This window comes from Chrysochloris asiatica, unplaced genomic scaffold (genome assembly GCF_000296735.1).
Source record: "Chrysochloris asiatica unplaced genomic scaffold, ChrAsi1.0 scaffold00099, whole genome shotgun sequence".
In the NCBI taxonomy this organism is placed as follows: domain Eukaryota; kingdom Metazoa; phylum Chordata; class Mammalia; order Afrosoricida; family Chrysochloridae; genus Chrysochloris; species Chrysochloris asiatica.
In genome coordinates this window covers 6,659,100-6,678,535 of record NW_006408617.1, presented here as the reverse complement: position 1 = coordinate 6,678,535, position 19,436 = coordinate 6,659,100, and the positions used below count along the sequence as shown (strand labels likewise).

The window sequence follows — 19,436 nt, the reverse complement described above, 5'->3', positions numbered from 1 at the left end:
AAGCACATTTGAGACACCCCCACTTCTTAAACATGGACTTAGTACTTACAATTTGCTTTGTTTTCTAGACTTGTTACTATTGTTGTTAAGTGTCACTGAGTCAGTTCTGATCCATAGTACAACAGAATCAAACACTACCCAGTCCTGCACTATCCTCACAATTGTTGCTATGTTAGAACTCATTGTTGCAGTACTGTGTCAACTCATCTTACAGAGGGTCTTTTTCATTTTTCACTGACTCTCTACCAGGAGTCCTGGTGGTGGTGCTGTGGGTTAATGCACTGGACTGCAAAATCAGTTGGAACTGCAAAGTCAGTGGTTCAAGCTCACCAGCCGCTCTTAGGAAACCCTATACAAGGTCGTTATGGGTCAGAACTGACTCAGTGGCACTTTACTACAACAACTACTTTACCAAGCATGATGCCCTTCTTTAGGGTCTGGTCCCTCCTGATAGCATGCCCAAAGTAAGTAGGGCAAAGTTTCACCATCCTCACTTCCAATGAGCATTCTGGCTATACTGATTCCAAGACAAATTTGTTCATTCTTCTGGCAGCCCATGGTATATTTAATATTCTTGGCCAACACTATAATTTAAAGGTATCAATTCTTCTTGGACTTCCTTGTTCATTGTTCAGCTTTGTCATGCATATGAAGTGAATAAAAATACCATACCTTGGCTTTGGCCTCTTAGTTTTCAAAATGACATCTTAAGTGGTGTTTTTTTTTGTTTTTTTTTTAACACTTTTAAAAGGTATTTTCAGTATATTCTCCCAATGTTTGATTTTTTTTCTGCTTCCATGGGCATTGATTATGCAAATGGAGAAAGGATTCAAACTGTTACGGTTTGAATCCTTTCTCCATTTATCATGATGTTGCTTATTGGTCTACTTGTGAGGATTTTTGTTTTCTTGATGTTGAGTACAGGGTTTGATCATCACTAAGTGCTTCAAGTCTTCACTTTCAACAAGCAAGATTGTATCATCTGCATATCTCAGGCTGTTAATGAATCTTCCTCTAGTCCTGATATTTATTGGTGTTGTTGAGCCATTGAGTTTGGAATATCTCAGTTGTAGAAGGAAAAAAAAAAAAAAGAAAAAGGAACCTCTAAAATGAACAGCAGAGTCCTAGTGTGGCACTGGATTGCAAGGTCAGTGTGAACTGCAAGGTCAACTTTTCAAGCTCACCGGTCTACTCCTCAGAAACCCTATACAGGGTCACTATGGGCCAGAAGTGATTCAACAGCACCTAACAAGAATGAAAAAATGAACGGCAGTCTAAATATAGACAAAAACCCTTATCAAGGATTCCTAGAAAATAAACATAAAGTTAATAATTGTGATCTAAGCAGATACGTATCCTATTGTTTAAAATGGAGTTTTTTGAAGAATGGGAAATTTTAATTTAAAAAGCTTTAAAATTCCCTTTCCCAAATATGTTCTTTATGAAGATCATTGTTTTCTTCTACCCCTGGCTCTGTTTGAATATCAACAAACGTTGAGTCAAAGAGTCCTTGAAATGCTATACACTGTTGCATATTGCTTCTTATTTATTTATTTTGTCTTCACATTGCCAATTGCTTTCAAATAAGTCTAACTTTTCTAATGCAATTCCAATCATAGTCACAGATCCTGGGTTCTTCAGGGGTATTGAACTTTTTGTTAAGAAAGCAGTATTACATGAACCTAGGCAGTCAATTGGGATTACAATTCAATGTGTCAGCTAATTCAGAAATCCCAGTACACAATTTAGCACTCCCTCCTGGTCAACGGATACTCTCCAGGGAACTTGGCCTCCAGAAATCAATTATTGGATCACATCCACTAACCCAGGACCGAATTTGATGGTGGCTGTTTTTATTTTCTGTTACAAATAGTGTGATAATGTATATTTTGTAAGTATAGATGATAAAAGAATATTTATTTTTAAAATAGTGTTCATGCTAGTGAATGATTTTATATTCCACCGGATTCATTTAAAAGACATTTCAATTGGGAAAACTGAAATCACTAAAAATAATGTAATGCCTTAAGATTTTTAGAGTAAAATACAGTATGTACCCATTTAAATCATCATTTGAAATCTTAAGAAGATATGTGAATTTTCTTGATCAAAATTTGTTTTGCACTATTAAATCACAGGTAAGTACCAGGGAAAGGTAAGTGATGCTATTGGATTTCTCCTCTTATTTTATAAGAGATTTAATGATAGTTTAACTTCATGGAGCACATCAAAAGTTCTGATTGTCATGTAACACTGAATGATTCACTATGGAACATTCAGAAAGTAGACAATAGAGTTTAAATGGTTTATACTTTTTATACTTCTATGTTGTGTTCCTATCTTACAGACTTTTATAGTATTGAATAAAGGGAAGGCCATCTTCCGGTTCAGTGCCACCTCTGCCCTGTACATTTTAACTCCCTTCAATCCTCTTAGGAAAATAGCTATTAAGATTTTGGTACATTCATATCCTTTTCCAAGTGATTAATATTAACTATTTGTACATAATCTATAAGTGCTCTGTAGCTAAATATAAAATTAAGTTGGGAAATATCCATATTTTATAGCTTTTATTACTCTGTATTTTTCTTTGTCACATAAAACTAGATTCTTAAATTAGTCACATAATATCATAACTATATACATATAGGCATATATATATATATATATATGTATGTATATTTGGTATCTGTAAAAATATTTGTATGTTTTGACTCCTACAAATCTTGTATAAAATAGCCCAATTTATCTTTACCATATAAGTACAGGTAAAGTTTGTGATTGTGTAAAATTTTACAGTGAATTACAATATAATACATAATAATAAGGAAATTTACTTTCATAGCTAAGTTTAGATGTATCTATTATATAAAACACTTTAATGTACCTTTGAATAAATTTTTAAGGGTTTTTTGTTTGTTTTTTAATTGAAGAATGTCAGGAGGCTTTAACCAATACTTAGCTATTTCTTAAACTTTTCTAATGAAACTGGGCTGGAATGTTGGCTGGATTTCAAATTTAAGTCATTGAATTCTGTTTGTGCCATGCAAAACTTACTGCTTTGTCAAGACCCTGAGAGTTAATGAAAGAAACTGAGATTATATATTTCTTTAGGGATTTGGCTTTGTGACTTCCATTGATGTTAAAAAGAATTCTGCATACTAAATTTAATTGTTTATGTTCATTAGTGAAAAACAACTTCATTCCAGGCTGTATTTATTTGGTAACTTTCACAGAATTAACATAAAATATCATTGAAATGATCATAGTGCATACTACTTAATTTAAAAGGGGGGGGGAAAGATTTTAAAATTGAAAAAGACAATTTATAATCTGGAAATTAGATTCTTTAAGGATATAAGTACACTTATTAAAAGTAATCGGGCTGCGAACCTTAAGGTCAGCGGTTCGAAACTACCAGCCGCTCCGCGGGAGAAAGATGAGGCTTTCTACTCCCGTAAGGATTTACACCCTCGGAAACTCTATACAGGGTCGCTATGGGTCGGACCCGACTCGATGGCACTTAACAACAACAACAATTAAAAGTAAAAGATTTAAAACATAAAAATCATATGTTCAGGGTTTTTACATTTATTTGAAAGTTTCCCTCTCCTTTGTGTTCCTAGTGCCATCATGTGGTCATTTGATGAAAACTTTCTTTTTAACTTTAATGGAAAATTTTTGTTTGGGCAGTAAACTGTAATGGAAGCAAATCGGATCTAAAGGCAGGATAATCAGTGTTCTAGTCCTTGGTCAAATGACCTAGTTTCTGTAGAGTTTGTTTTAATTTATTTAATATATAGTATTTGGTGATGAAACTAGTTTTTAAGGTTCCTTTCAGTTCTATAACTGTATGTTTGGTTTATTTGTTTTAGCAAATGCTTAGATAATATTTACTAATTCACAGGCACTATTCCAAGTATTTCACACATAGTAACTCACTTGATCTTTACTTTGTCAAAGAGAAGAGATCTTTACATTATTAGTGACATTTTATAAAAAGAATGATGAGACATAGCTTGGTTAAGTGGCACAGAGAGGCTGGAGGACTTGCCCAACATTACTTTACTATGTAGAATTTAAATTACATTCATACCTGTTAAAACCCTGGCCGTCAATTATATTCATCTTTAATCTTACCCAATGCTGTTTGTTGAGCAGGTGTATAAACTCAGTCAACATATGGCAAACCAACACTTAGCATCCAACTGTACTTTTACTAAAAATTATTTTTATTCACTCAACTAAATGATATAATACCTACCTAACATATTATAATATTGGAAGTTTATGTCCTTCTTCATGGAGCTCCGGTAGCATAGTGGTTGCAAGTCAAACTGCTAACCTCAAGGTCAGCAGTTTAAAACTATCAGCTGTTCTGCAAGAGAAATATGAGGCTTTCTGCTCCCATAAAGATCTACAGCCTTGGAAACCCTATGCAGGGTTGCTATGAGTCGGAACTGACTCCATGGCACATAACCAGCCACCACAACCACCATGCCCTTCTTCAGCAATTTACTATTTTAATCACCTGAATTAGTTCGAGACACTACTTTGTGCCCCCAAAGTCCTTAAGTCTGGGCTGTATATAATGTTTCCATTAAAGTTTGTCTGAGAGATAAATATATTGATTTTTAAAAAGTAGCAAAACATCATCATATACTGATTTAATACTTTCCCGTAGATTATCTCATCAACATTTTCACACACATCATCTCATCTATACTACTGCTCTGTGACATTGAATCCTGACTGAACTGCAGTTCAAACCTTTCAATGTTAGTTGTCTATAATACAGTACTTGGCTTTGGATTTTCTTATGTGTGTTCCTTAACAATAACCTACATTATTCAGCATGCTAATCATGTGCACTATTTTGACGAACTGCGTGTTTATGACAATGAGTAATCCTCCCGAGTGGACAAAGAATGTAGAGTAAGTTCATCTTATTTTAAATTGCCTAATATACATATATAGATATATCTATTTGGGATTTTGAAATTATGTCTGAATATAGCCACTAAACAAAGCTGAAGAGCATTTTTATTACAGCCATTTCTAGACACAGTTACACAGTGGGGAGACAGTAGTCTCTGGCCCACAGGTCTGTTGGCATCTCTCTTTGACCTGTATTTGCTGAGCAGCAGAATCCATCATTCTTGGACAACTCATCACCTTTGCTTTAGGATCCACAGTGGCCAAAGTAAACATGATGAACGATCCAGTACGGTGGGCCTTGGTTTGTGAACATAGTGAGTTAAGAATTTTAAAGGGTAGACCACAAATGCTGTAAAAAGCCAATGCTGATCTCACCCAAGTTGTCATATCCATTTGGCACATCTACTTTATGTCAGTCTGATATCAGTTTCAAGTGTACTCACCAAACAAATGGGTCGGTGAAAAAAATCCCCTAATTAGAGATTTCAGAACTTGAAAACTTCAGGAGACTGAGTTCAAAATGAACTGAAGTAAAAGTTAAAGTCGCACTTTCAGAAATCAGAAGCATTATAAACTATTCTTGATTCTGGGCATACCTTTGAGAGCAGAGAGGCTGGTTTTGTAGTCACTGCGGAGGCTGCATGTCTTTCAGGGATCACCTTTGTACTCACATTGACTACAGTGTAGTCTTTGTTAGGATAAGGTGGTGGTTGTTATTTAGTGCCATCGAGTTGGTTCTCACTCATGGGAACTCTGTAAGGACTTCCAACAAGTTGGCTTTGGGGTTTGAACTGCCAACCTTGAAGTTAGCAGTCCAGTACTTACACTACTTTAGAGCTACACCTGGACTCTGAAAACAACCTCCAAGCATTCCCCTAGAGCCCTTTCTGACATTTGCTGCTGAAGCCAATCGGAAAGTAGACAAATAAGGTCAAGGAAGTCATAAAGTTAACAAACAAAGAGTTCCTGACTACTGGTGTTACAACAGTGAGGCCCTGTAGGTCTTCATTCTCCCTTCTGTAGTTTTATACAAACAACTTCTAAATGTTTTAAATCTGTGAAGTTTAAGCCTTGGAAATATCCAAATTTCTGAATTAGCACATTGCCCCCCTAAATTAAATTACCACCTCCATGGTTCAAACTCAACAACTGCCCCTCAAAAACCCTATACAGGGTCATTAATAGGTTGGAACCCACTCGGATGGCACTTAACAATGACAACAATGACCAGAGAGGACCAATCTTGATTTTAATGAACTTTTTTTCGATTCAAATTAACCTACTGTGTTTAAAAAAAAACTTGCTAATTTGGCAATGTTCTATAATTCTTAAAAGTAATTGAAATTGATTTATTGATTTCACTCTAAGAGAAAATCACTTTATACATCTGCAAAACACTTACTCATCATTTGTCTTGTTATCTGATGTTTTGCATTTATTATAGTTACTATTGAGCTATTTTGTACATTAACAACATGCATCTGGCAATAACAAACATTGATGGGTGAGACAAGAGTAAAGCTGGCTATGCTGGTTCAAGGTATTTGTCAACTTTGCTGGGCCATGATTCTCAGTGGGTTGGCAGTTGTGTAATGATGGAATCTGACGTTTTATAATGCTGATATTTGAAAGATATGTAATGATGTAATCACCCTCTGTTCTTGTGATCTAATGTGGTTATCCTCCAGATTCACATAGCATTGATTTTTGCATAATGACTTGCTATTTAGAACCTAAACATGTCCATAAGTAAGGAATGGGTATTTTATTGATTGGGTGCTCCACCATGTGAATGTATTCAATGGACTCAATAATTCATTTAAATCAGGCTTTGTTAATTTATACTAACACAAAGATACTTTAGACAGTAGGTAGATAAAGTATGTTCAGCAGTATTCTAATAATTCTTAGGACCTGTTATACAACTCATTATGTATTAGGGGGTTAAATTTAAATGTAGGTCTATCTTGTATTTCTATGAAAATAAAGTCAATTTGCTTAAATTCTTTTTTAGTAGTCTATTCCAATTGAATAGAATTGCAAGTTGATATGCTATGAAAAGAAAATTAAACTTTAAGGCTTCTTTTGGGGACTTATCTCCAGGTATACCTTCACGGGAATATATACATTTGAATCACTCATAAAAATTATTGCAAGGGGCTTCTGCTTAGAAGATTTTACTTTCCTTCGGGACCCATGGAACTGGCTTGATTTCACTGTCATTACATTTGCGTAAGTGCCTTTTTTCAAACTTCAAAACAGAACGTAGTTTGTGTTTTCAATAAGTACTAATGCTTTTAAGGAATATTTTGGTGTGAAAATTAAGCTCTGGATTTAAATTCAGCATTAACAAAAGTCAAAGTGTAATTTCACTTTGGCATGAAGTTGTGGCAGTAGTTGAAATGATTCATACTAACTACAATTTTTAGATAATTTCATGCACACTGCTTTTCTAACACACACTCATATTTAGTGTAATGAATTGGAGTAAGCTATCTTTCAAAATTACTTTTAAAAGTTATAGCCCAAATAATTCTGCTGGCCCCACATAATTGTATTGAACTTACTTGTATTATTCACTCTCATCAACTTCTTTTTTCCCCATTGGTAGAAAAAAGAACAAAAGCATCTATTGGTATCCACTGATAAATCAAATGGAAAAAACAAAAATAAAAAAAAAACCAGGTATAAAAGAATATATCAAATCCTTATTTCACGAGAAAAAAATATTGTTTTTGGTGTTTTTATTATTAATTAACTGATAGGTTACATGGGAGAACATCTGTTTTACACTCATCCTATCCTATTTTGTTTCATTGCAACGATTACAGTTCCCTCTATGCATCATCATTCAACAGTATTTGATTCTATTCCCTCAGGTTTGGTTTGGCTTTGTTTTTTTGATGTACACCAAAACACTCAGGAATATACAGTCATTCAGACAGCCAAAGGGCACACCCTGCAAGTCTGCATACAGTCCCTATATTCCATGAGCCTAGAGTCCTTAGCTGCTCCCCCTCTCTGTAGCTGCTCCCTCTCTCTGTGTCATCATCTCTGCCTCCATCTCTGGCATTGCTGCTTTTCTGGATAGGGTCCCACACTCCACTTCCACTCTTCTCTCTTGATGGTCCCAGGGTCCTCTGTTCCTGGACTGTAAGATCAACCACTGCCCACTTTTAGTTACAAAACTTGTACCTTCACAGTTGTGACCATTGCAGTTAGTCATGATAACAATTACTCACTATTGAATCCTCATCTCCTTCACCAGCCCTGTCTAGACAGGATGAAAACCACTCAGTGGGGATTCTACTCCCCCCCCCCACACACACACAGATGCACACACTGAAACTAAACTCCTTGTAAACTTGTAAGCCAATCACTTCATGCCTTTATAGCCATCAATTTTAGGTAGCCAATGTCTAAGATGCCCATTCCTGACAACCCTGTGTACAGAGGGGATTGGAATGATCCTTGCTGTGAAGATTCTTTCCCTCTTAGTTGGTATTTAAGCTACTACATCCATAGGTATAAATCAAGTTCATCAAATTATAGTGATTTGCATTTGTTTTCTTTATAAAAAAATTTTTTTTAAACATTTTTATTTTTGTTTAGTCAAGTTCTGATCATCCAGCCATTGAAGCTAGGTCAAATGAGTACTATCTGCAAGTTTGTGGTTCTTGTGCATCTCCCTTCATATCTGCTGAAACAAAATTACTTTTTGAAGACAAAATGCCCACACACACTCTTGGTTCTGTTTCTCCCCTGATCCCTTATTTCCTTTCTTCTTTCCTTTGATTAATTGTATTCATATCTTTCTTTCACCTCCATATGCTTATTTACTGCCCAAATTCCCCAAAAGAAGAACAACAAACAAAACCAGTTGGCAGAGGGTCTGTTCTGACTCATGGTAACCCTATGTATACTGGGTAGAACTGTACACTACAGGGTTTTCGAAGCTGTGCCTTTGTAAGCTGATCACCAGGCAACTATCCCGTGTACTTCTAAACCAAAATAACCCATTAATGTCAAGTCAGTTGTGACTCAGCTCAACCCCAAAGTAGAAGTGCTCCTTGGGGTTTCCAAAGCTGTATATCTTTAAGGGAACAGAAAACCTTATCTTTCTCTCATGGAGTGAATTGTGGGTTTGAACTTCCAACCTTGCATTGAGCAGCTCAATGTTTCACCCATATACCATCAGTGCTCCTTAGTACACTTCTCGGTGGGCTCAAACTTCGGTTATTAGTCAAGTGTGTAACTGCTCCTGCCTCCCTAGGACTCCTGTCTATGTAGGTACACTTAGCACAGCTTTTGCAGACCAGTAAATTTCAATGGAGTCCTGGTGTGGAGCTACAAGGTAATGTACTGGACTGCAAGATCAACTGTTCAAACTCACCAGTGTCTCCTCAGAAACACTATGTTGTTGTTAAGTGGTGTTGAGTCGGTTCCAACTCACAGAAACCCTGCTTAGGGTTTCCAAGGAGCATCTGGTAGATTTGAACCACCGACCTTATGGTTTGAAGTCCAGTGTTTATCCTATAGCACTACACCAGAAGTTCCGAAATCCTATACAGGGTCGCTATGAGTTGGAATTGGCTTGAGGACATTTAACAACAAATTTCTTCATGGCAGAAAATGAATTGTAGGCTATTTAGAAGTATAGATATCCCTGCTTTTTGAAAGCTTGCTTGATGCCACTTAGCTCTTTTGATAGATCTACATTACCAGAAAGGAGCCTTGGTAGAATATTGTTTATAAGTTGGTTGCTCACCTCAAGGTCAGCAGTTTGAAACTACCAACTATTCCACAGGAGAAAGATGAGGCTTTCTGTTCCCATAAAGGTTTACAACCTCAGAAACCTATACAGGTTTGCTATGAGTTGGAAACAACTCCATAACAACCACCACCACCACATTACCAGAGGCCTGTTTTCACTAATTGAAAGAAATCGGATTTTTGCTTTTATGAAAAGAATGAAAAGGGACACTAGAGTTAAGTGTGTGTTTTACAGCTAGAGGCAGCACATACCCCCAGCTTGAGAGGGACATCATCAATCTCCTTCACTTGGAAATGACACTGTACATACATCATTTGTACTTTATATAGACTGTCATTTATCAGACTAATATCTGCTTTTACTACATTAGTGTTACAAGGGTAACTTAAAAAGTAACTTGAGAAGTCCTTATTAAACAATCTCAAAATATGTTTTGTTTCTCAACATAGTTTATACACTTTTGAAGATCTTTCCATTTCTAGCACCCTCCCCTACGAATTTTGTGCTCTTTGATTTACACCCCGTCAAAAGAGCAGTCCGGGCATTCTTGAGGGAGGCACTGTGTTCCTTTTCAATGTTCATTGGGTTTGGGGAATAAAAAGAAGTCTGGAGGGGCAAAACCAGGCTGTAATGTGGATGGGGTCACTTTTCCCAACAAAATTCACATAGGACAGCACTTCCTACCCTCAGAGAATGAGCAATGTCATCATGGGGAAAAAAACTGATACAACTTTCCTGGCCTTTTACTTACCAACAAAGTTTTCAGTTTTCTTATAACCCCTTCCTAATAAGCACCCACGATCATCTTCTGTCCTTGGAAACGTATCCATCAAGATGATGCCTTTGGAACTTCAAACAACAATCAGCATAAACTTCTGAGCTGACCTCTTTGCCTTGAATTTAACTGGTTGAGGGAATACCCTTGGGAGCCACTGTTTTGATTGGTTATTTTTTTGGATGACAAGACTAAGACGTGTGAATTACTGAGAAAACTAGTCTTCTACTATCCACTAACCACAAAAACATGTTTATACATGTTTGTTATTGTTGATACATGCAGTCGAGTTGGTTTTAACTCTTAGCGACCAACTCATAGGGTTTCTGAGGTTTCGTTTGGAATAAACATGTACATATGTGAACTGAAACCCTAATATCAATATGTTTTTGCTTACCCTTATATTTTAGGTTTTATGTTATTTGGTGTGATTTGGTAAGTTATTTTGGGATCTGGAAATCCTCTGAAATATTTCCCAAAGAAATTAGTGGTAATTGCTTCAGAGCTTTATGCTGTTTGGATTTACAAAAGGTTTCATAGGCATGCTCTACTTTTGATAGTGGGGTAATCCTGTAGATGAAAGCAGTAAGTGTGGAAGCAGGTGTACCTACACCACACACCCACATCCTTTTTCCTGGAGAGGAGCTGGCTTTCTTGGCTGCCTATAAGTGGTACACAGGAGGAGGGGGGGAACGGATCTGCTGGTGGGCTCAAACTGCTAACTTTGCAGTTTAGCAGTCTGACCTGCAACACACTGTGCTATCAATGCAGCCAGATTCATCTAAATTCCACTTTTCACCACTTCCTGTAGTCACAACTCAAAGTAGACATATTGGGGCCTCTGTTTCTTAAAAATAAACTAGCAGCAATGGAAGTCATGGTGTGGTGCTGTAGTATAAGCATTGGCTTGCTAACTGAAAGATTGGCAGTTTAAACCCACCTGCCATTCTCAGAAACCCTATACAGGGTCATTATGAGTCAGAAGGGAATCAAAGGCACACAACAACAAGTGTAATGTGAAAGCAGCTTGTCTAGCTTTCACTTAAAAGTTACCCTAAAGAAAACTGCATATATAAAGTCCATAAGGCACTCTGCCTTTTCATGCTTAAATTTCTGTTGAGTGATTTCATATATTTTTCTTCTAACTGAAACCCTGGAACCATGGCCAAGATTTTTATCTTTTCTATTTTTAATTCTCCTAAGGAGCTCTGGTAGTGTAGTGGTTATGAGTTGGGCTGCTAACCTTAAGGTCAGCAGTTTGAAACTACCAGCTATTTCGTGGGAGAAAGATGAAACTTTCTGCTACCGTAAAGATTTGCAGCCTCAGAAACCCTATACAGGGTAGCAATAAGTCGAAACCAACTTTATGGTACCAACACAAAGCAAATGTTGACATTGATTATATTACTTTCCAAAGTGACAACAAAAATATGTACTCTATGAAGTTTATATCTAGCTAATGGACACATATTTTGTGAGTAATCCAGAGTGATGGACTTGAATTTCTAAATCCTTACTTAAAATATTTATCATATAAAACCATTATAAAGATCCTTACAAAAGACCAAAACAAAAAAATATAAATTCTGCTTAAATATTTAATAACTTAGATTTCATTCCATAGGTATGTAACAGAATTTGTTAAGTATAGGCAGTTTTGTAAGTCTTCACATGTTCAGAGTCTTAAAAGCTTTGAAAATGATTTCTGTATTTCTAGGGAAGCAGTGACTAGTGTAAAGCATAAGGCTTCTTTTCTTGTATCTACAGCTCTTTTCTCTGTATCCTATTATTGTGTTTGTGTGTGAACTCCCCTATTACAGATATGTGACAGAGTTTGTGGACCTGGGCAATGTCTCAGCGTTGAGAACATTCAGAGTTCTCCGAGCATTGAAAACAATTTCCGTCATTCCAGGTAAGAGTGAGTTAAACATTGAGGCTGACCCTATGTCTTTTTGGCATCAACTTCTTTGCTTTACTTTGAGTATTGCAGAAAATAGAAAATGATTCTTACTGTCTGGAAATAAGTTTTTTGTTTTCATCAGACTTGGCCTTTAACAGTTTCTTGCTTGAGGTACTGTAATACGTATGCTGTGTTGTTTGCATTTTTAAAATGCCATTTTTGTGTATTTGTTTTGGTTTTCTCAATGACGGTTGAACCAAGGAATTGTTTCCTGTTGAATGCACCAATCTGTAACTTCTTTTATAATAGGCATTGATAGCCATGTAAATCTTAACATTGCTAACAAAAGCTAATAAAGAGTAGTATGAATCTAAAATAATGAAAATAATAAAATGTGTGACTGCACTTTAATCTTACAAAACAGTCATACTTCAAACGGCTTCAGTTTTTAAAATATGTATTCAATTTATCATAACACTGACAAACTGAATGTGTGAGACCAAGTTCTTTAGGAAAGGAAAAGAAGAGAAACACAAGATCCTTGCCTTAATACAAGCTTCTTGAAGACCCTGAATTTCTCATTACCATCTCTCAACATAATGGGATATAGATGCTGATTTCATGTTTGAGGGATCTCTGCATTTCAGAAGTTTATCTCCATAACTCTTCAGCCTTCCATTTGTATTGCTATCACACTTGTACTTATGCATTGATTCTATGCTTTAAAGTAAATTGTGGGAAGATTTAATATTTCAGGTATGCTAAAACTACATTGTAATCTCCTTTTTTTCAGGCCTGAAGACCATCGTAGGGGCCCTGATCCAGTCAGTGAAGAAGCTCTCGGACGTCATGATCCTGACTGTGTTCTGTCTGAGTGTGTTTGCTCTGATTGGGCTGCAGCTTTTCATGGGCAACCTGAGAAATAAATGTGTACAGTGGCCTCCCAGTAATTCTTCCCTGGAGGAACATAGTATAGAGAGGAATATAACTGTGAATTACAACGGCACTCTTGTAAACGAAACTCTCGTTGAGTTTGACTGGAAGTCATATGTTCAAGATTCAAGTAAGAATAGTTGTTAATTGCCATCTAGTCATTACAGGCTAAAACTACTGCATAAGGTTTTCTTGACTGTAGTCTTGATGGAGTCTAGCAATAATGCTGAATGGGTTTGAACTGTCAACCTTTAGGATGACATTATGTGCAAACCGTTTGAGTTATTTGCCCTTAAAATATCATGGGTTTTTTTCTCTATATTAGTGGTGTTGGTGGTGGTAATGTGTTGTGGAGTCGGTTCCGAATCATAGCGACCTTGTACAGGGTTTCCGAGCTTGTAAATCTTTACGGGAGCAGAAAGCCTTATCTTTCTCCCGCGGAACAGCTGGTAGTTTGGAACTGCTGACTTTGAGATTCGCAGCCCGATTTGTAATCACTACGCTACCAGAGCTCCTTTATGTTAGTAGAACCAAGTAAGAATTATTGTTATGTATGTTTATTATTGTATTAAGGAATAGAAATGTGAAAATATGATCCCAAAATAGTTTGTGATCACTTAAAAAAACTCACCTAATCAATTTAAAAATATTTCAGACGATGTTTGTATTTGGTATTTCTTTCCCCTGGATTTTAAATAATGTAGCATTTGTATTTCTGAAACTAATTTTAAAGAAGAGTTGTGTTAAGCGTACCTTATTACTGATTTCCACATATATTTAATTATTTAATTGATAGCTATTTTAATTTCCCTCTTAAATACTGCCTTCTATTGTATCATCATGTGGGAAGCGGAAGAATTTAGCTAGAAAGAAATCATTGTAGGAACTTTGTTGTGTGTTCTTTCTCCAACTATTGAGACAATCGAGTGAGATAAAACAGGAGAAAGGCCTTGGGAAATTATGAAATGTTATACAAATATAAACATTACACAATAGTTACAGAATGCCTTTTATGTATAGAACAGTACAGGCTGCTGTGGGAAATATGGTGACATTCCAATGGACTCCTGGGATTGTATTGTAGGATCAGCACCGTACTGCTAACCACAAGGTTGGCAGTTCAAACACACCAGTTGCTCCTTGGAAACCCTATACAGTGTCGCTAGGGTCCAGAATCATAGAGCGTACTTAACAACAACAATAACAATAGCTTAGTGGATTATTTTTGTAAATTTTATAGAAATCAAGTGAACCCTAAAGAGAAACATTACTCATATATTTGAACAGTTGTACTATATAAAAAAGAAGTAAGTTGCAGTCAAGTAAGCTTTGCTGTTGTTAAGTGCCATGGAATCGGATCCAACTCATGGAAAATATGTATGGGTTTTTGACAATTGATTGGTGGATTTGAACTGCCAACCTTGCAGTTCAAACCAACCTTGCGGTCCAGTGCATTATCCTGCAGCACAACACCAGGACTCAGGAAAAAAGAATAAAAATGTTTTCATAGCTAATACTATATATGTATCTTTTACTGTAAGCTGTCTATAATACATCCTGAAAGTTGGTAGAATGTATGTTACAATTTTTTAAAATTTATAAATAGTGTTAAATTAAACAATACAACCAGAAAAGATAAAACCCATTTATTTTGAAATATGTCATTGTTTTGAGAAAGCTAAGAAATCCCTCTCATTCTCATCTCCTTTTATAGAATGACATTTTTTTTTCCCTTATGATGGTGGTGGAAAAACACTGATATCTTTCTAAAACATTACGTTGTTACCTACAATTATCATTGAGTTTACATTCTTAATAAAGAAATACTTTGCAGTATCTGATCCCTCCAATATAATATCTAGAATTTGGAAGGAAAGGGGGAACATTCTTGTGTCTCTTAATGAATTACATAATATGCTCAAACTTAATGAGTCCTGTAAGTAGGACCTAATAATCCTGTTCTCCTTTTAGCATTTTTGAATATTGCAGAAGATATTCCTCATTTGACTTGTTTTTGTTTTTTTTTTCACACAGAATACCATTATTTCTTGGAGGGCATTTTAGATGCACTGCTATGTGGAAACAGCTCTGATGCAGGGTAAGTCAGCAATGCCTGTGTGTGCATAAACTTTGTTCATAAACTTTATTTACACTGATTTTTCTTTAATTACAATTACTTATAAAGTGAGAAATTATTAAAATAGTAGACAAGCTTTTATGTTTCCTAAAAAAAAAAAAAAGGAAAGGAGTAATATGTTTAGCTATCATGGGATTGCATTTAGATAAAAATATATCTGGCTACAAGTCAGTTCTGGAGATGCCGTACAGGGAAAATGAAGTAGAGAAACATTAACATGCTAATTAGCAATGGGAAATAGTTTTGTAAAGTATCAGTGAAGGGTTACACCTTAAAATATGGGTAGTAAAATTGACTGGCGACTTATTGTGGTTAAGTGCCACTGACTTGGTTCTGAGTGATAGCGACCCTGTGTCAGGTTTCCAAGGTGCGGCTGGTGAGTTTGAACTTCCGACCTTTTGGTTAACAGTCTACTGCTCATGCTTCAGCATCACACCAGGATTCACCATACCAGGACACTTGTACAATTTTATTATGTCCAAATATAATGTTATTTATTATTTCTTGAATTAACCAATCTTCTTGGAAATACGTTACAAGTTATAACATGCTACCAGAATAAAAAGGCATTGCAATATCTTGTAATACTTCCCTTTTCTCTGCTTACAGCCAATGTCCAGAAGGATACATGTGTGTAAAAGCTGGTAGAAACCCCAATTATGGCTACACCAGCTTTGATACTTTCAGTTGGGCTTTTTTATCTTTATTTCGACTAATGACTCAGGACTTCTGGGAAAATCTTTACCAACTGGTGAGAATCTGAAGAGAACGGATATTCCATCTAAGTAGAAGTATTCCAGAAAATCAGTCTAGTCATGAAACCCAAACCATAGCATGATACAATGGAAAGGGGAAAAAAAATCAAAATCCATTGCTGTTAAGTCCTTTCCAACTCATAATGACGCTGTATGACAGAATAGATTGGCCCCATAGGGTTTCCAAGGCTGCAGTCTTTATGGAGCAGACTGCCACATCTTTCTCCCCCAGAACAGTTGGTGAAGCAGCTTGTAGGTTTGAACTGCTGACTTTCCTGTTAGTGGCCAAGTGCTTAACCACTGCTTCAGAGGATTTGAGTTCTTCTAGCCCATTAATAAGAACACTTGTTTAGCATGCCAGGAATAGAAATTCTGATTTCCCCTAGGCACAAAATGTTTTTCCCACCCGTCACACAGTCAAGTATTATCACTTAGGTGGGAAATGATGAAAAATGAATAAACAGATGTGGAAAGAGAACTTTAACCTCTTCCTTGACCTTCCTCAAAGGCTTAGCTCTTTTATGCAAGTCTCCATTGTCCTTTATTAACCTAGTTATTTTTGGTGAATTCAGCAATGCCCTTCCAAAGATGAGAGTCTGAATGTATGAGTTAGGAAAGAAGGCCAATGATGAAGCTAAGGAAGGAGATAATTATATAGGTAGGAGAGTCTATGACCAAAATAATTATGATCTTATTAGAGTCCTGTAAGATACACAAATCATTAAAAAGTTAAAGTCACCAGTTTGTGAAATAATATTGATGCTTTTGTTTCCAGACATTACGAGCAGCTGGGAAAACATATATGATATTTTTTGTGCTGGTCATTTTCTTGGGCTCATTCTACCTAATAAATTTGATTCTGGCTGTGGTGGCCATGGCCTATGAGGAACAGAATCAGGCCACCTTGGAAGAGGCAGAGCAGAAAGAAGCTGAGTTTCAGCAGATGCTCGAACAACTTAAAAAGCAACAGGAGGCAGCCCAGGTAAATTTACCAATGGAAATGTTCCCTGTCTCACTCCATGATCTTCCCCCTCCCTCCCTTTTTCTTCTGTGCTTAATAGAAAAATTTTGAAGATAAAATGAGAGGCTGATAATTGTTTGAAAGTGTCTAATAGAAGTTGATGGAATTAGGATTCCTGCATCTTGATGAAGCACTTGACTGCTAACCAAAAGGTCGACCGTTCATACTTACCCAGTGACTCCATGAGAGAAAGACCTGGATATCTGTTTCTGTAAAGATTGTTGTTGTTGTTAAGTGTCATTAAGTATGTTCCAACTCACAGCTACCCTGCATAGGGTTTCCAAAGAGCAGTTGGTGAGCTTGAACCGCCAACCTTGCAGTTCAAAAATGACTTTGCAATCCAGCACATTAACCTGCAGTGCCATACCAACTTGTTTTAGAACAAGTTTTGTTCATAAACTGCTGCTTTTGTCTATACTCTTGTGGCTAGCAAGAATCAGTACTGAATGGATGACAGTCCTGTCTTGCTTAACAAGAAACTTTTTACACTCCAGGTTCCGTTTTTCTGGATAAAGTATTATATAGATGAAGAGTAGTAAGAGATGTTATCCCCTCCCCTAAATTTGATTGATTGAAAGCATTTCAAAGACAGCCCAATTTCAGGAATCTCAGACCTTTCTCTCATTCCTCGTGTCTTTTTTGCATTTAACCTCAAGTAATTTATCCCATCTTCTTCCATACTGCAGTTTCTTATTCACAGGGGGAAAAGCAATGATAATTAAATGACAAGTTTCTAGTAAATGCAGTTTCAAAAGATAATACGAATTTACATCCTTGTTGATGCCTAATTGATCAATTTGGAATATGTGCTATGTGAAGCATAATACAGACATAATAACACTGAGAAAGGCTTGTCACTGACAGCTTTCCTGAGTGGAAATAAGAAAAAAACAATTCACCCTTCACTTTGTTGTTGTTGTTAGGTGTCATCAAGTTGGTACCAACTCAAAGCGACCCTATGCACAACAGAAAAAAACACTGCCCGATCCTGGGCTAACCTCACTATTGTTGCCACGCTTGAGCCCATTGATGCTGCCACTTTGCCAATTCATCTCGTTGAGGATCTTCCTCTTTTTCTCTCACCCTCTACCTTACCAAACATTATATCCTTCTCCAGTGACTGTTCCCTCTGACAATATGTCTGAAGTATGAGAGATGAAGTTCGGCCATCCTGGCCTCCAAGGAGCACTCTGGCTGCACTTCTTCCAACACAAACCTTTTGGTTCTTTTGGCAGCCAATGGCACTTTCAACATTTTCCTCACTTTAAGACAATATTCTCCTTCACTTTAAGACATGCTTTTAAGTGAAATCAGCTTCAGTCAAACAAATGTATTTTTTCAATGCCAAGCAAATACTTGAACCGTTTTTAACCCATTGTTTTTGAGTGAATTCTGACTCATGGAGACCCCCATGTGTATCAGAATGTGCTCCCTGAGGTTTTCTATGGCTGACTTTTAAGAAGTGGATTGCCAGGCCTTTCTTCCAAGGAACCTCTGGGTGGACTTGAGTTTGCAACCTTTTAGTTAGCAACTGAGTGTGTCAACCATTGACACCACTCAGAGACTACTTGAGACATTTTAAAGAAAGATGAAGTCTTCTCTAATGCTAAGCTGAAACTTAATTCTCCATTCTAGCAGGCTTCAGCTGTAACTGCCTCAGAGCATTCCAGAGAACCGAGTGCAGCAGGTGGCCTCTCAGACAGTTCCTCTGAAGCCTCCAAGTTGAGTTCCAAGAGTGCTAAGGAAAGAAGAAATCGGAGAAAGAAAAGGAAACAGAAAGAGCAGTCTGGTGGGGAAGAGAAAGATGAGGATGATTTCCATAAATCTGAATCAGAAGACAGCATCAGGAGGAAAGGGTTTCGCTTCTCCATTGAAGGGAATCGACTAACATATGAAAAGAGGTACTCCTCTCCACACCAGGTAAGACACTATTAAGTTATCAAGTTAACAGTGCAGGAATGGTTATTAATTAGCCCACTGAAAGGAGGGGTCCAGTTAAAACGGACTTTTGAATTTTCATCAACTGATTGACTAGTTTTTCTTGAATTTAAATTTATCATTTCTTCACATAGTTATGAGAAAAGTTTACTTCACATATGTGTAAGTTTACAGTTCCGTATAGTTGATAGAAAGGAGCTCTGGTAGCGTAGTGGTTACGAATCTGGCTGCGAACCTTAAGGTCAGCGGTTCGAAACTACCAGCC

At 36.7% G+C, this 19,436-nt stretch overlaps 1 protein-coding gene across 1 annotated transcript in view; it reads left to right on the top strand.

Moving 5' to 3' along the window:
- Positions 1–19,436, top strand: part of SCN1A (sodium channel, voltage-gated, type I, alpha subunit) — a 138,159-nt gene that overhangs the window by 21,524 nt on the left and 97,199 nt on the right. Inside the window, exons 2-10 of the mRNA XM_006867033.1 lie at positions 2,348–2,466; positions 4,846–4,935; positions 7,042–7,170; positions 12,308–12,399; positions 13,181–13,450; positions 15,355–15,418; positions 16,067–16,208; positions 16,988–17,194; positions 18,869–19,153. Coding sequence (XP_006867095.1) covers positions 2,348–2,466; positions 4,846–4,935; positions 7,042–7,170; positions 12,308–12,399; positions 13,181–13,450; positions 15,355–15,418; positions 16,067–16,208; positions 16,988–17,194; positions 18,869–19,153 — 1,398 coding nt within the window. The remainder of the gene's footprint in view (positions 1–2,347; positions 2,467–4,845; positions 4,936–7,041; positions 7,171–12,307; positions 12,400–13,180; positions 13,451–15,354; positions 15,419–16,066; positions 16,209–16,987; positions 17,195–18,868; positions 19,154–19,436) is intronic.